Here is a 16908-nt window from a genome sequence, read left to right as displayed (position 1 = left end):
ATTGGGGGGAGGGGTGGATGCAGAGGAAGGACGGTGGAGACGGGCCTGAGTTCTATTCCTCCCTGAAGAGTGTTTCTTTAGCTTGAGAATATGTGCAGGAGAATCTTCTTTCACTTTAAAAAAAAAAAATGTGGCAAAATATACACAACATAAAATTTACCATTTTAAATATTTTTGGGTGTATAGTTCAGTGGCACCCCCATCAGCTCCAGAAATTTCTCATCTTCCCAACTGAAACTGTCCCCACTAAGCACTAACTCCCCACCCCCTCCTCCAGCCCCTGGCGACCTCTATCTACTTTCTGTCTCTGAATCTGATGCTCTAGGGCCCTCGTAGAAGGGATCATACAGGATTTGCCCTTTTGTGTAGGGCTTATTTTACCGAGCATAATGTCTTTAAGGTTCATCCATGTTGTAGCATGTGTCAGACTTTCCCTCCTTTTTATTTTTTTTATTATTTTTTAAAATTATTTTTATTTTTGGCTGCATTGGGTCTTCGTTGCTGTGCACGGGCTTTCTCTAGTTGTATCAAGTGGGGTCCACTCTTTGTTGTGGCGCATGGGCTTCTCATTGCGGCGTGCGGGCTTCTCATTGCAGTGGCTTCTCGTTGCAGAGCACAGGCTCTAGGAGCGTGGGCTTCAGTAGTTGCAGCACGCGGGCTCGGTAGTTGCAGCATGCGGGCCCTAGAGTGCACGGGCTTCAGTAGGTGCAGCGTGTGGGTTCTAGGGTGCGTGGGCTTCAGTAGTTGTGGTGCGCAGGCTCTAGAGCGTGGGCTCAGTAGTTGTGGTGCGCAGGCTCTAGAGCGTGGGCTCAGTAGTTGTGGCGCACAGGCTTAGTTCCTCTGCGGCATGTGGGATCTTCCCGGACCAGGGATCAAACGCATATTCCCCCTGCATTAGCAAGCAGATGCTTAACCACTGTGCCACCAGGGAAGTCCCTTTCCTTCCTTTTTTTTTTTTTTTTGCGGTACACGGGCCTCTCACTGTTGTGCCTCTCCCATTGCGGAGCACAGGCTCCGGACTCGCAGGCTCAGCAGCCATGGCTCATGGGCCTAGACACTCCGCGGCATGTGGGATCTTCCCAGACCCGGACACAAACCCGTGTCCCCTGCATCGGCAGGCGGACTCTCAACCAATGCGCCACCAGGGAAGCCCCCTTTCCTTCCTTTTTAAGGTGGAATAATATTTTGTTGTACAGATGGACTTCATCCATCTTTGGACGCTTGGGTTGCGCCCACCTTTTGACTATTGTGCATAACACTGCAGTGAACGTGGATGTGCAAATATATACATGTTCGATTTCCTGCTTTCACTTCTTTGCGATATAAACCTGAAGTGGAATTTCTGGATTACGTGGTAATTCTGTGTTTAATTCTCTGAGGAAATGCTATACTGTCTTCCATGGTGTCTGCACCATTTTCCATTCCCACCAGCAGTGCACAAAGGTTCCGATTCCTCCACATCCTCACCAATGCTGCTTACTTTCTGGGTTTTTGATAATAACCATCTAGTGGGTGTGACGTGGTATCTCATGTGGTTTTTTCTTTATTTTAATTAATTAATTTTTTGGCTGCATCAGGTCTTCATCGTTGGTTCTTCATTGCTGCACACAGGCTCTCTCCAGTTGGGGCAAGCGGGGGCTACTCTTCGTTGTGGTGCATGGGCTTCTCATTGCGGTGGCTTCCCTTGTTTCGGAGCTTGGGCTCTAGGTGCGTGGGCTTCGGTACTTGCAACACACGGGCTCAGTTGTTGTGGCTTACGGGCTCAGTAGTTGTGTCACACGGGCTTAGTTGCTCTGCAGCATGTGGGATCTTCCAGGGCTCGAACCCGTGTCCCCTGCATTGGCAGGCGGATTCTTAACCACTGCGCCACCAGGGAAGTCCTTCTCATGTGGTTTTGATTTGCATTTCCCTACTGATTAGTGATGTTGAGCATCCTTTCATGTGCTTATTAGCTATTTGCATATCTTCTTTGGAGAAAGTCTTTTGCCCATTTTCTAATTGGATTTTTGTTGTTGTTGAGTGGTAGGATTTCTTCATATTTTCTGAATATCAGTTCCTCATCAGATACATGATTTGCAAATATTCTCTCCCATTTCGTGGATTGTGTTTTCATTCCGTTGAGTGTCTTTTGATGGGTGGGAGCCAGGTTTTGACACATGGTTAGAAGTTAGCCAGATGGAAGGACGTTGAGGGTAGAGGCTTCACGTGCAGCTCTCTGAGGTTGGCTTTGCACATGCACACACAATGTGTGAGAGCAGTGTCTGCATTAAAAATGCCCATTTCCAAGCCTTCTTAGAGCAAGTGTTATAAACAGCCAAGAAGCTGATGACATCTTTAAGGCTTAAGGGAGGAGGAGGAAAGACAGCTTTTAGGAAGTTTCCCGATGGCCTATAAACCAGTTGAAGGTCTTACATCTAAAGTAATGCATCCAGCACTGGCCCTGCTCCTACCCACCTTTCTTGGACTGACTTTTTTCGCTTAAAAGTATGAAAAAATAATAAACAAGGATCTACTGTGTAACATAGGAAACTATATTCGATATCTTATATAAATCTATAATGGAAAAGAATCTGAAAAAGGATAGAGATATATATATAGCTGAATCACTTTGCGGTACACCTGAAACATAATTCAACTATACTTCAATTTTAAAAAGTATAGGGCTTCCCTGGTGGCGCAGTGGTTGAGAGTCTGCCTGTCGATGCAGGGGACATGGGTTCGTGCCCCGGTCTGGGAAGATCCCACATGCCGCGGAGCGGCTGGGCCCATGAGCCATGGCCGCTGAGCCTGCGCGTCCGGAGCCTGTGCTCCGCAATGGGAAAGACCACAACAGTGAGAGGCCCGCGTACCGCAAAAAAAAAAAAAGTATAAAGAATAAAAACTAAAGACATGGCAAGCAGAGGTTCTCCAGATACCTCTCCAGAGAAATGGCATTTTAGACGTTACTGTACCACTAAATCATGCTCCAAGCACGCTCCCGTTGTCAGTACCTGGGAGCTGCGATGAACCCAAGAACTCAGAAAACCCATTAGCTTTGAGAAGCACACGACGTGGGCCGATGCTGAGACCAGCTGCCCTCCCTTTGGCCGGTGCCATTGGTACCCGGCTTGCATCTCTGGGGTGACAGGAGGGTGGCCAGCTGGGGTCACTGGGCTCCCTGGGCTGGAGCCACACTTCTGCTTGGCTTCAGGGACTGGGCGCTGGCCAGGTGGGTCCTTCAGCCACCCTCTGCTTCCTTGCAGGGATCGACTACAAGACTACCACCATCCTGCTGGACGGCCGGCGGGTCAAGCTGGAACTCTGGTGAGTCGGGCTGTGCGGCCAAGGTGCCTGGCTGCCACACTTCAGTTGTTGTGCGGGCCGGGAAGCCAAGTGAAGTGACTCAGGAATCCTTAAGGAGACTGGAAGGCGCCCTGTTTACGTGTCAGTAGACTAGCTATTGATACCGCCCCTGTATAAACATGGGCTGGAACGTGATGCAGAAACCAGAAGGCCCAGGGCTGCTTGTTCGGGCAGAGCCCAGCTCCCTTTGCCCACAAAGACTCACTTCCACAGGAGCCACAGCCCCTCTCGCCTTGCCCTTTACTGGGCTCCACATTAAGGGCATTTCCAGAACCTCAAAGTTGAGCTGTAAATTCCTCCAGGTTTGGGGTTCTCCCGCCCCACAGGGCAGTCTCCTGGGGTGCCCAGGCCCATGGAGGTTGGCCAGCATGTGCAGCAGAATAGGAGGGGGTCATGCTGTGCATGCTGGGGTCCCACGGGCCGCATCCCCAACCGCCTTTGTTTCAGGGACACATCGGGCCAGGGCAGGTTCTGCACCATCTTCAGGTCCTACTCCAGGGGCGCACAGGTAAGACCAGCGGTGCTGCCGGGGCTGTTCTCCAGAGGGGCCGCTCTCCTCACACGTGCGGTGCTGTCAGACACCACGTGCAGGGTTCTTTCCAATGAAGTTTTTCGTTTGAACATCAGCCTTCCAACCAGGAGCCCAAACAAGGATGCCCCCGAGTGGAGGGGCCTCAGCCTTCAGAGGGTGCCAGGGCCCCACGAGCTCCTGTGGCCCTTGCTGCCCAGAGCTGCTGCAGGAGGTGTGTGGGAACCCTGTACTGTGGAGAGGTCCCCCATCACCTGGTTCACCAGGGGTGACTTCTCCCTGTGCTGAGTGAGGAGGCTGCTGGAGCTCCCAGGCCAGCCGGTCTGGATCACTCATCAGACCGCGGGACTGGGAGCTGGAGCCGCCGTGGGAGGGGCTGCCACAGGTCCTAAAGGGCAGGGCATTAGCAGGGAGCGGAGATGGGGGCTGTCCCAGGCGGGGCCTGCCCTGGAAGAGCACCTAAGCTGTGGCCTGCGCAGGGGCGAGGGGGCTCACTGGGGGGCCTGGGGACTTGCTCGTCCCTCTCTGTGTCTCCTGGGCTCCCTACGATGGGCTTGCATGCTGACCGGGTCTGTTTGTGATTCAAGGCTGGAAGGAGGGGAAGAAGCAGTTGTGTGAATAGACCAGCTACCCACTCGCTGCTTCAGCGTGAGGGGACTGGATTCAAGACCAGCCCTGTCTGTGCAGGGCAGGGCCATGACCCCTTGGGCTTCTGGAATTGCTGAGGAGAGCCCTCAGTCAGCCCTGCCCAACCATTCTCCCCAAACAGGGTGCTCCGCCAGGGGGCCCATGGGCCCGTGTCAGGGCCTCTGGCTGTGTAGAGCCTGTCACCCCTTCAATCTGGCCTGGGTAGTGGGGAGCCCCGGGCGTCCTTTCTGCCTGGTGAGCAGGAATCGATGGTGTCTTCAGGTGACCAGGCTCCCCCTCCTGAGCCGGAGACGCTCAGGGGTGGTGAGAGCGCCTCTCTCCCTGCTGAGGTGTGAATGTGGGTGGAGGACCCTCAGGCTGGGCTCAGAGGCTCCAGACTGCAGTGGTGCTGCCTGTCCGCTGGCTCCACCCCCCAGTGTGTGCCTGGTGTGAGGGGCCGCAGAGGTGGTGCTTAACCTGGCAGTTCCACCTGGAGCAGCTGGTGCTGGGTGGTCAGGGACAGCAGCCCTCAGGTGTGGACGGCACTGGATGTGAGGTTAAGGAAGGACAAGGCCCTCACAGCCGGGCCCTCAGTGGATGCACGGGGAGCGCTTGAGCACCAAGGAGAATGTTCCGTGGGCTACCTTCTGTAGAGGAGGGACCCTGACAATGATTCATACATACAAGGAAGTGAGAAAGCCATGTTCCGAGGGGAGGTGTTCATTATTTCTGGACCATGGGATTACTGATGAGTTCTGTTGTCTTCCCTTTGCTTTTGAATGTTTCCCAGTTTTTTATGGCACACACATTGTTACTTTTTCGATAAAAAAAGAAAATGAGGAGATAAGGGGAGTAGTTACCTTGGGTTATGATAATTGGGTGATTGGGAAATATCAAGGAAGGTCCTGGGAGACTGAACCTGAATGGGCTCAGATGTCCGCTTGCTCGGATGTGAACATGGAGCAGGACAGAAGGGCACACCTGAGAACCTGGGGATTCTCCAGAGCACGCGCTTTGGGGAAGGGAACACCTTTACCACGTCCACATCCTCTCCAGAGCAATCAGCAGTCAGTGTGCATGTGTCGTTGCTTGCGCTTAATTCTGTGCTAATTCCAGAGGTTCTTGTTGCTTCTGGGCTGGAGGAGCCAGTTGCAGATTCTGAGTGCGCATCTCGGGCCTGGATGGTGGGTGGATAGGTGGTTTTTGGCTGCAAAGCTGACCGTGGGTGCTCCTACCTAAACAGTAGTGCTTCGCCTTTCCTGTTTCCATCCTGCTTGGTTGGTGTTTTCCAGATTTGGCACCAGCATGGCTTTGTGCAGCCCGATGGTGCAGACTGGTATAACTGTCTTCCCAAGTCTTGTTTTTCTTGTCTTGTCACCCTCCTACCCTCGGTTAAGAACAAAGAGGCCTTGCAGATCTCTCAGGGCCCAGGCCACAGAGCCACTGACCAACCCCTGGCCCTCTCTGTCTTGTGGCCCTTGTTTTCTGTTGCCGAGGTCTGAGGTGGCCACTCGTGGCTCAGGGGGAGAGCGGTCCCCTGCGCCAGTTCCCCCGGGGCTGTGCGTGTGGAGGGAGCCAGCGGTGGGCGACGTCCTGTTTAGTTGGGGTTTGGGATCAGCTGGATTAGGACGAGGGGGAGCTCAGTGAGGCACTGGTCTCCTGGAGGGAGGGTTTCAGGTTTCACGTGGAGAGCGGTCTGGGTGCCCAGTGAGTGCTGACTAGGACACCACCCTGCCAGTCGGCCCCGCCTGGGTGGGGCGCGTGTGGATCAACAGCTTTGACGGCTACTCCCCTTGTCAGTGCGCTGGCTTCTGGGCAGAGCCCATGCATATGAGTGTGGGCAGGTGTGTTCAGCCACAGTCTCTGGTTCCTTGGCAGCTTCACCACACAAATGCATTACTCACTCCAAAACTAACTTAATTAAAAACCGCACCTCTGTGCTTTAGTTGGGGTGGTGATTGCGCAGGTATATATATTTGTCCAAAGTCATCAAACTGTTCATACCTAAAACCTGTGCGTTTTTTTGGTGTATAAGGTCAATAAATCACCTTGGCAACAATAAGGGTGTGCACTCCTAGGCCCAAGCTCCACATCCAGAGATTCTCTCTTACAGCTCGAGTTATATGTATGTACTCAGAGGTTCATCGCTGATGTTTGTAATAAAATTAGGTGCATTACCTGAAACCCAACAGCAGTGCTAGCTGATGAGCCTGGCATGAGGTGCTGGCCGCTGTGGGGGAAGGGCCCTGCGGGTGCCAGGCGGTTTGCACCATGACCCAGTCCGGGTCAGGAAACGCCTGGGAGATGCTTGAAAGACAGGTGATTCCTGGGCGGGTTAAGGGACCAGAGCTTCTATTTATACCCTAGAGTACTTACTAACTTTTAAAAAGCTAAGCAAAAAAAAAGGAAAAGAAATATAGTGAGAATCTCTTTGCCCCTCCTCTGGCTCTTTGAGATACACAGCTGATTCTGGAGTCCTTTGAGGGGGTAGTCCTGGTAACCAGGAGCCTCATTTTGGTTTCTCAACTATCCCACCTGTGGTCGACCCTAGGTGTTTTTCCCTGCCAAGCCCATGATCACTTTGGTCCCCGTCTGCAGTGTGACCAGCTCTGTGTCCTTCCTCCTGTGACCTCTCTGTCATCACCCTGCCCTGTCAGACTTAGGTGGTGGTTGTTGGTGGTGGGCAGAGGCTGGTGCCAGCCAGGGGGAGCAGCCAAGGGCAGGCTCCTCCACAGCCTCAGGGTGCAGTTGAAGCCTGAACCCAAGAAATGGGCTTCTCCTCATTTGTTTGAGCTTTTAGGCCCGCCCCTCTTCTTTCCCCACCTGCCAGTACTGGCCCGAGCTTTCGCTAGGCTTGGTGGGTCTGTGTGATTGGCCGGGGCCCGTGAGAGCCTGCCAGCAAGATGCGGCGGCCCTGGGGAGGGCAACCAAGTGGGCTGTGACCACAGCCTTCCCCCAATGCCCCAGAGTCCAGCAGTGGCAGCCTCGCACCGATCTGATCAGTGGAGACCTGTGGAGGGGCGGCAGCAGTGACCTGGACAAACCATCTTTCTCTAGACTTTTATATATAGAACATCCTGGAGTCCACCATGATTGGGCAGTTGAATCTGAGTGGGAAGCTAATCATCAAAGCTCAACTTGGGGAGGATATTCAGCGAATTCCCATTCATAATGAAGATAATATTTATGATGAATTAGTGCTAATGATGCAGTGACTCTTCAGAGGAAAACTTCTGAGTAATGATGAAATTACAATAAAATATAAACATGAAGATGGAGATCTTATAACAGTTTTTGATAGTTCTGACCTTTCCTTTGCAATTCAGTGTAGTAGGATACTGAAACCGACATTATTTGTTAACTGCCAACCAACACCCCTTGAATCAAGTCAGGTGAAATACCTTCATCGAGAACTGATGGAGCTTCTAAATAAAGTGAATCACTTATTGGATAGCTTGGAACCACCTGGAGAACCAGGACCATCCACCAACATTCCTGAAAGTGATACTGTGAATGGTAGGGAAGAAAAGCCTGCTGCTAGAAAAGGACATTAAAAAAAGAAGCCTGCTGGGCTTCCCTGGTGGTGCAGTGGTTGAGAGTCCGCCTGCCGATGCAGGGGACACGGGTTCGGGCCCCGGTCTGGGAAGATCCCACATGTTGCGGAGCGGCTGCGCCCGTGAGCCGTGGCCGCTGAGCCTGTGCGTCCAGAGCCTGTGCTCCGCAACGGGAGAGGCTGCAACAGTGAGAGGCCCGCGTACCGCAAAAAAAAAAAAAAAAGGCCTGCTGCTTCTGATTCTTCTGGAAAACAGTCTACTCAGGTTATGGCAGCAAGTATGTCAGCTTTTGATCCTTTCAAAAACCAAGGTGAGGGACTTCCTTGGTGGTCAAGTGGTTAACACATTATTGCCCGGAGATGTATCAATATGTTTTTAGAGAGTGATACGATTAACATCAGCGTGCAAAGTTGTTAGAGCTTAAAATTGATCATGGGTTCATTATACAACTTACGATTGTCGTTATCATTCACATTTTGCTCCGTTAGGTTTTTGTTCCAACCTTGTGTATATTATAAATGTAAAATTTTCAAAAATGACGCATCGCGAAATTTTGAGTGAAGTAGAATATTTCGGTGAATTTTATGCAGATGCTTTCTCTGATTGTCCAAGCGACATATACCCTAGTGTCTCAGAAGATGATAGTTCTTCAGACTATAGTTCTGATTCAGACGATGTGAATAGTAGACCAACAAAAAGACAAAAAACTTTAGTGATTGATTCTGATACGGAAAGTGAACATGAAACTCCTTTGCTTCTGCAGAAAAGTGGATCGAAGACAACATTTCTTGAAAATTAGAGGACTTTACAGGTGTGTCAGGTGTAACTATTGAATGTGATAACCCACAAAGTGTTAGTGAAATAGAAGAATTAACTTTTTGGCCGGCCAAACTAAAAATCGCCAGCCACAGGCGTTAAGTTTCTGCAAAAATCCTCCGGTCCGTAATGAGTTAAGACTCCATGCTCCCAATGCAGGGGGCCCAGGTTTGATCCCTGGTTGGGAACTAAGAGGCTGCATGCCACAACAAAGATCCTGCATGCCGCAGCTAAGACCCGGCGTGGTCAGATAAATAAATTAAATAAATAAATATCTAAGAAGAGAAAAAAAAACCAAGGTGAAATCAATAAAAATGTCCTGTCAGCGTTCGGCTTAACAGATGATCAGGTTTCAGGGCCACCCAGTGCTCCTGCAGAAAGAAGACTGCTCAGGAACTCGCAACAGCATTGCTGCCTCCTCTGCAGCTTACCCACCAGGAATTCAGCCACAGCAGCCACCATGTACAGGAGCTCAGACTCAAGCAGGTCAGAGTGAAGGTCAGATGTGCCAGCAGTACCTGCAGCAGGCCGGCCATGGCACTCAGCAGCCACAGGCACCTCCCAGCCACTACAGCAGAATGGTATTCAGTATTCAGGCTGTATCGGCCAAATGCACCTCAACAGCCTCAGCAGTTCCAGGGACATGGCCAGCAACCAACTTCTCAGGTACCGGCTCCTGCCTTTTCTGGTCAGTCTCAGCAACTTGCCTGCTCACCCGGCTCAGCAGTACCAGGCGAGCAGTTACCCACCCTCCATAGACTTTCAACCCACTAGTTACACTGTGGCCCCTGCCTTACAACCCAGTATGGCTCCAAGCCAACCCGGGTCCTGTCAACCAAGACCAGGTTTCACTCTACCTCCTGGAAGTACCAAGTGGGTCTAATCCTTATGCACATAGCCGTCCTCCCTTCAGTTAGGGCTATACCCAACCTGGACCAGGTTATCGATAAAGAGGCTCCGTTACACTCCCAAAAGACTCTAATACTACTATTTTAATTCGTACTGAAGTACAGAAATTTAAAAAGCAGAGCATAGGGCTTCCCTGGTGGCGCAGTGGTTGAGAGTCTGCCTGCCGATGCAGGGGACGTGGGTTCGTGCCTCGGTCCGGGAGGATCCTACATTCCGCCGAGCGGCTGGGCCCGTGAGCCACGGCCACTGGGCCTGCACGTCCGGGGCCTGTGCTCCGCAGCAAGAGAGGCCACAGCAGTGAGAGGCCCCTGTACCAAAAAAAAAAAAAAAAAGCAGAGCCTTTTTTTATGATATCATTGTTGCTGTTAATTGAAAGTATAATTTGCTGGGGAAATAAAAGACCAAAATGAAAGGTTTTTTTCCTCCCCTGCTTAAAAGTAGCAGCTTCCTAGTCATTTTGGAACACTACTCTTACATGTGCGCAAAGTGATTGACTTTTCTAGCTTACCTTGTCCAGAGGATATTAAAATGCTAGGTTGGGGACTTCCCTGGTGGCGCAGTGGTTGAGAATCCGCCTGCCAATGCAGGGGACACGGGTTTGAACCCTGGTCCGGGAAGATCCCACATGCCGCGGAGCAACTAAGCCCGTGCACCAGGGCTACTGAGCCTGCGCTCTAGAGCCCAGGAGCCACAACTACTGACGCCCGCACACCTAGAGCCCTTGCTCTGCAACAAGAGAAGCCACCACAATGGGAAGCCTGCGCACCGCAACGAAGAGTAGCCCCCGCTCACCACAACTGGAGAAAGCCCACATGCAGCAACGAAGAGCCAACGCAGCAAAAAATAATAAATTTATTAAAAAATAAATGCTAGGTTGAAGTTCAGCCATCTTACTTGGCTTTTTACTATTAACACAATGTACTAAAGTAGATCCTTATTTTCTTTTTCCCCTCACTGCACGGCATGTGGGATCTTAGTTCCCTGACCAGAGATTGAACCCATGCCGCCTGCAGTGGAAGCGCAGAGTCTTAACCACTGGACCACCAGGGAAGTCCCCTAAAGTAGATCCCTTTGAGAACACAACTAGATATTATGTATAAAATGTAACATTGATAGGTTAATAAAGATGGTAGAATCCAAAAAATAAAAAAATTAATAATGTTACATAGGAAGCATAAGCAAGAAAGTAAGTCCCCATCCAGCCCTTCCATGTGTGGTCACGTCCGTGGAAACCTTTTCTGTGTGGTGTGTGGAGTGCTTATACTTGTATTTTTTTAATTAATTTATTCATTTATTTAATTTTTGGCTGCGTTGAGTCTTCGCTGCTGCACGCGGGCTTTCTCTAGTTGCAGTGAGTGGGGGCTACTCTTTGTTGCGGGTGCAGGCTTCTCATTGTGGTGGCTTCTCTTGTTGCAGAGCACAGGCTCTGGGCCCGTGGGCTTCAGTAGTTGTGGCGCATAGGCTTAGTTTCTCCGCTGCATGGGATCTTCCCGGACCAGGGCTCGAACCCATGTCCCCTGCAATGGCAGGCGGATTCTTAACCACTGTGCCACCAGGGAAGCCCCTATACTTGTATTTTTTAAAAAACTGCCCTGTCTGTAACATTTGGGATCCGTGTTTGTCACCTTGCAGTCTGTTATGCATGTGATCAGCACAGGTGCTCTCAAGTGAACCCTTACTTTCATCGCCTGCCTGCCTGCCAGGGGAGTCTGCACCTCGCTGGACTGCTCAGCAGCCCTGGGGGCCACATGTTTAGTTTGTTTCCTGCTCTTTGTCTTACGAGCGATGCCGTGATGAGCATCTGGCAAAGCTGGTCTTTAGATATGTCCTCAATTATTTCTTAGAAGGGGGTTTCCAAGTTGGAAGGCGGGTGGCTCTACCCCCATCCCAACACCAAGGGAGAGGGCTTTGGTCCCTGTGCCCCCGGGAACAGGATGAATTCCTTGTCAGTGTACTCTGTCGACCACCACAGCAACCGATTCCCCTCCAGGCCTGGCATTCCTCCCTAGCAGGCAGCTCCGCCCTATTCTGCGCAAGACTTTCCATCCAGGGAGCAGGAGCCACCAGGATGGGTTAAAGTAATCTCAACCTTTGTCTTAACAGGACCTCATCTTCTGGAATTTGAAGGACATTTTTAAGGGGAAAGGCTTTAAAATTCCTCATTTTGAGATGGAGGGTGCCCTGTTCCTTCCATCTCAGCTGCACTTTTCTCCTCCCCTGTGTGTGATAGAGACGTGGACTGAATGAAGAAGACTTCCTGGGATGGGGAGGGGTGTGAGTCCTGCTTGGGGTTGGGTTCTGGAGGAGACTGCTTCAGGGTGGGATGTAAGGCCAGAGTGGGCTTGGGGGCCACACTCACTTGCTGGAGTTGCCTTCCTGAGGCTTGTGACAGGTCCCCGCTGAGATGTACCAGGCACAGACGACAAGGAGAGCTGAGCAGATGGAGTAATTGGTCTCTAAGGAACGTGACAGGAAAGTCCCTGCAGCACACCCTCTGTGCGGCTTGTGGGGGCAGCTGCCAGAGTGACTGGAGTCCTCAGCAAGTGTGGGTTGGAAAACTTAGAAACACCTCTGCTCGGTGCCCCCCGGGAAGAATGCACTGCTGGGTAGTGTGGCGATACAGCCCCTCACCATACGTGGTCCTTTGTGCACCTGTCTTAGGTCGAGTGACTTTTAAATGATCACAGGGTAATACAACGTGCTTGGAGGAAAGACACTGAAAAAATGCCAGTTCTGCCCCAGCTGAGTCCTCAGGGGGAGGGAGGAGGCAGTATTGAGTCCACGAGATCCCTGACAGTCAGGCAGCCCACACACACAGGCAGCGTCCAGGGCCACAGGGCCAGGCCATGGTGAGGAGACAGGGACAGGGCTAGCTGAACCCTGTGCACAGAGCCACCCTGAAACGCAAAGAGGAAAGCTCAAAGCACATTTCCCACGATGCCACCTGTTGAGTAAACTGTATGGTCCACCTGACAGCTGTCTGGCTGGTGCCCCAGTGTCCCTGGCCCTGCCTGTGCTGGGAGGGAGCGGTGTAGGGCCAAGCCTGAACCAGACCCCTTCCATCCGGGCGGCCCCTGGGCCTCGTAATGCCCGCGTTTCCCTTGCAGGGGATCCTTCTGGTGTATGACATCACCAACCGCTGGTCCTTCGACGGCATTGACCGGTGGATCAAGGAGATCGATGAGGTAGGTGTGCTCCTGTGGACACCCCCTTCCAGGGTCACCCCCTCCCCAGCATGTGCGCTCACATCCCCCATGAGGAGACTCTGTTACCCCCATTTTCAGCCCCTCCTGTGCCCCAGCTCTGCATCTTCTCATGCACTGACTGCTATGGCACTCTCCCAGTGGGGTCCTGTGCCCCAAGGAGCCCCACCTCATCAGAGAAGCGACAGAGGGCCCCCCCGGGGGGGCAGCACAGAGAGGGGGCGTCCCACGTTCTTGCCTCTGCTGAGTCCTGTGCGCTACCTAGCATGCACCCGGGGTCCCCCGGATCCTGGTTGGGAACCGGCTGCACCTGGCCTTCAAGCGGCAAGTCCCGACAGAGCAGGCGCGTGCCTACGCGGAGAAGAACTGCATGACCTTCTTCGAGGTCAGCCCACTGTGCAACTTCAACGTCATCGAGTCCTTCACTGAGCTGTCCCGCATCGTGCTTATGCGGCACGGCATGGAGAAGATCTGGAGGCCCAACCGAGGTGAGGAGTGTGCCCAGCGGGGCCGGCTGTGGGGCTGGGGGTGTGGCTCAGGAGGGGCGGGGCCGTGACTGACCTGTCCCACCCCCAGCAGGCGGACAGGTTCCAGGCTCCGCCTCCCAGGCCCTTGGACTCAGCAGTCCCACCAGAACAGAGCTGCCAAGGCGGCCAGGGAAGCTCAGTAGTCGCCCAGGCTGAGGGGCTGGAGGTCTAGCCGCCGAGCCCTGCAGGGTCTCCCAGGGCACCTCTCAGTGTGCCGTGGCTCCGGGGATGAAACGGGAGCAGGGCGTCCAGTGGCTGCTCTCTGCATGCCTGGGGCAGGAGCAGGGTCCGGGGGTTTTCTGGTTCAGGAGCCCTGGGAGCTTTGCAGACCTCCCCAATCCCCAGCCCCTTCTAGGCGTCAGTTGTGCTTACCTGCTGGCGAGATTGCCACTGGCCACCGAGATCTACCCGCGCCTCACGCCCACCTGCCCATGGTCTGATCCCCTCCCCACGGTCTGACCCCGCCCCCCCATCTTCTGACCCCCACCTGCAGTGTTCAGTCTACAGGACCTCTGCTGCCGGGCCATCGTTTCCTGCACCCCCGTGCACCTCATCGACAAGCTCCCGCTTCCTGTCACCATCAAGAGCCACCTCAAGTCTTTCTCGATGGCCAATGGCATGAACGCTGTTATGATGCACGGGCGCTCCTACTCACTGGCTACTGGAGCAGGGGGCGGCGGCAGCAAGGGCAACAGCCTCAAGCGGTCCAAGTCCATCCGACCACCCCAGAGCCCACCCCAGAACTGCTCGCGGAGCAACTGCAAGATCTCCTAGCTCGGCAGGCTGTGCCCCATCCAGATGCACTCTGGGAGGGCTCACGCTTGGGGAGTGCTCCTGGCTGGGCGCTGGGCCCAGCGCTGTGTGCAGGGAAAACTTTGGCCACACAGTCCCTCCTGGGAAGCGTGGGGATGCCCCTAGTAGGCTGGTGGTCTCAGCCAGACCAGCTCCACAGGACAGTGGAGGGCCATGCTGCTGGGATGGTGGCAGATCACGCCCAGGACCCCGAGGTGTGGCTGAGAAGACCCCTGGAGGCGGCTCTGCCTGGCCCCAGCCGTGAGGGGGCTGTCCCTGGGGACTGGGAGACCAGGTTCCCTTTCTTATTTATGTAAAAGATGGTTCACCCCTTTTGTACATTTTTAAAGGACCAGCAGGGAAGCCTCCGTGCAACCACGCGGTGAGCCCATGACAGCTGAGGGGACGAGCTTTGGGACATTGGGAGAGAGGAGGTGTTTGAGGCAAAGATGGGAAAGAATCCACCATCAAGGCTTGAATCTGAATTCACATAACACTTCACATGGGGCTATGGGCTGTGTGGGGGCCAGTGGAGAACATGTGGAAGCTTTGGGCAGCAATCTTGGACTCCCCAGCTACATGCATTGGCCTTTCTGAGCATGGTGGTCAGTGTGCCCGCCATGTGCTGAGGGTGCGGGCCCCAGTAGTCTGCGTGGTGGAGCTGCAGTTTCCAGGGCTCCCGCCGGCCTTCCTGGATGATATCCGTGTGTGTCATGGAGCTACGGGTTCAGAGCCAGGGGCGACTCGCAGGTTCCCACGTTGCTTGGAAAAGGGGAAGCGGGGTGCACCCCCCACGTCCCTCCCCAGCTCCCTCTCTCCCCACGTGGGGGCGATCAACCTTCGTTCTGTGATTCTGCACCTTCAGTTCCGTTTACATCTGTTGCTGCATGAAACTGGCTCGGCGTCTCCCCGAGTTGACACAGAGCTATTTGTAGGCAGTGCTCACTGGGGCCACCAGGCCCTGGGCAAGTCTGGACTGAGCCTGCCCCACTTGCCTCCTGGGGTGTCTAGACCCTTCTCTGGCCAGCTTCTGTCTTCTGACCTTGGGTGTGATCCCATAGCTGCTCCTCACCCAGTTGCACCCCTCTGTGAGGTCACATGTCACCAAAACCTTTCTCACCCGTTTCTTAGTGGTGGACGCTGAGCCCCTCCTCGAGGACCACCGGCCAGCCTGAGCTGGAGGCCTGGCCTCCTTCCGTCCACCTGGCTGGTGACGTGGCCACAGGTCACTGGTGCTCAACTCTACCTCCTGCCCACGGGCCCCTCCCTGGCCTGTGACCCCCTTGCTCGGGACTGTTCTGTGGTGGGTGCCCCGAGGGCTGCTGTTATAGGAGGTGAGGTGGGGAGGGGCTGCAGCGCCTGTGAGCAGGATCCTGGCTGAGGCCTGGCTGCCAGCAGGGTTGGGTGGGCAGAGGAGGCCCCACCCATCCTGTCCTGCCAGCAGGAGCCCCTTCTTTGGACATTGTTTTGAGGAAACGGACGATCCTGCATTCACCATATCAACACTACCCTTTGCTGCTGTCCACACTTGCACTATTCCTGGGCTCGTTTTGGACAGTTTTAGTTTCTTTGTGTAGTAAACATAATTCAGCTCTGGCCTCCAGGTTGCGTTGTGAGTGAATGAAAGTCTGGCTTTAACCCACTGGGCTGAGTGGCGGTTGGAGGGGTGGCACTGCAGAGGGCTGCTTTGTTCCTGCTCCATCCCCCATGACTCCCTTGCTGAGCTCCGAAGGGTTTCAGGCCTCCCTGCGTTTCTAGGTGGACCTGGAAGCAGCTTTCCCCAGCTGTTCCTGCCTGTGCAGTAGTTCAACCCATGGCCGCTGGGAGCATCTGCTGCCTGCTGCCCCCAGGGCCAGAACCTGGGATACTGAGCCCTCACTAGTGTTCTGGGCAGGGCCTACCAGGTTCCCTCTGCTGCTTGAGCAGGTGGTGGACCAGAAGAACTGTCCCCCGAGACTCACCACAACTGAGAACCCAGGCCTTGGGGCCAGCACCCTCCGTGGGAGAGCCACCCACTTAAAAGGGTATGTAGGGCTCAGCTCAGGGGTGCGGCAGACGCCCTGGAGGTCAGCAGGGCTGGGGTTAGGGGGGCAGTTGCTCTGAACGTAGCCCACACGGTTGAAGACCACTGCCTGTGGCTGTGGCTATACGGGGCAGGGGACCCATGGTGTCCTCCACACCTGGGGTGTCTCTTGGTCTCATTTGGACCAAACCAGGCTCTTATTGCCCTGCCTCTCAGGTCAGCCAGTCAGACACAGGGTCACAGGACACTCTCCCATCCAGTCTCAGAGCAGGCACTCCTGGGGCCCCAGACCCCTGGGAAAAGCACATTCTCGCGGTGGCTGCGTTTGATCTCCCCGCTGCCCCCACGCCCAGGAGGAGCTTCCATCCTTCCTGAATGTCACGGGCCTGGAGGGGCAGGCGAAGACCTTTGGGTCCTTGCAGTTCCTTAAGCTCTCCTGGGACACGCTGTTCTCAGGGTGCTCTTAGATGCCCTTGATCTCTCTCAGGACTGTGCTGCCCCACGCAGGGCCACACACAGCCGCTGAGATTCAGATCAGTCCAAGTAAACACCCTCACCGCGTCTCTAGTGTCCACAGCCCTTGTGA

General features: G+C 54.0%; 1 protein-coding gene and 1 pseudogene across 2 annotated transcripts in view; both read left to right on the top strand.

Moving 5' to 3' along the window:
• The window catches only part of RAB40C (RAB40C, member RAS oncogene family), a 30516-nt gene extending 14631 nt beyond the window's left edge, over nucleotides 1-15885 (top strand). The window contains exons 3-7 of the mRNA XM_082670556.1: nucleotides 3243-3303; nucleotides 3790-3850; nucleotides 12885-12962; nucleotides 13246-13468; nucleotides 14001-15885. Coding sequence (XP_082526682.1) covers nucleotides 3243-3303; nucleotides 3790-3850; nucleotides 12885-12962; nucleotides 13246-13468; nucleotides 14001-14281 — 704 coding nt within the window. The 3' untranslated portion in view covers nucleotides 14282-15885. The remainder of the gene's footprint in view (nucleotides 1-3242; nucleotides 3304-3789; nucleotides 3851-12884; nucleotides 12963-13245; nucleotides 13469-14000) is intronic.
• LOC309832468 (protein TFG-like) lies at nucleotides 7588-9818 on the top strand (annotated as a pseudogene). Its single transcript has 3 exons — nucleotides 7588-8024; nucleotides 8277-8362; nucleotides 9168-9818. The product of its transcript is annotated as a protein TFG-like (transcript).
• Nucleotides 15886-16908: the final 1023 nt, after the last annotated feature.

Source organism: Grampus griseus (genome assembly GCF_964374135.1).
Source record: "Grampus griseus genome assembly, chromosome: 14".
NCBI classification, from domain to species: Eukaryota; Metazoa; Chordata; class Mammalia; order Artiodactyla; family Delphinidae; genus Grampus; species Grampus griseus.
Note: the sequence above shows the minus strand (reverse complement) of the source record. Positions and strands in the feature narration are given on the sequence as shown.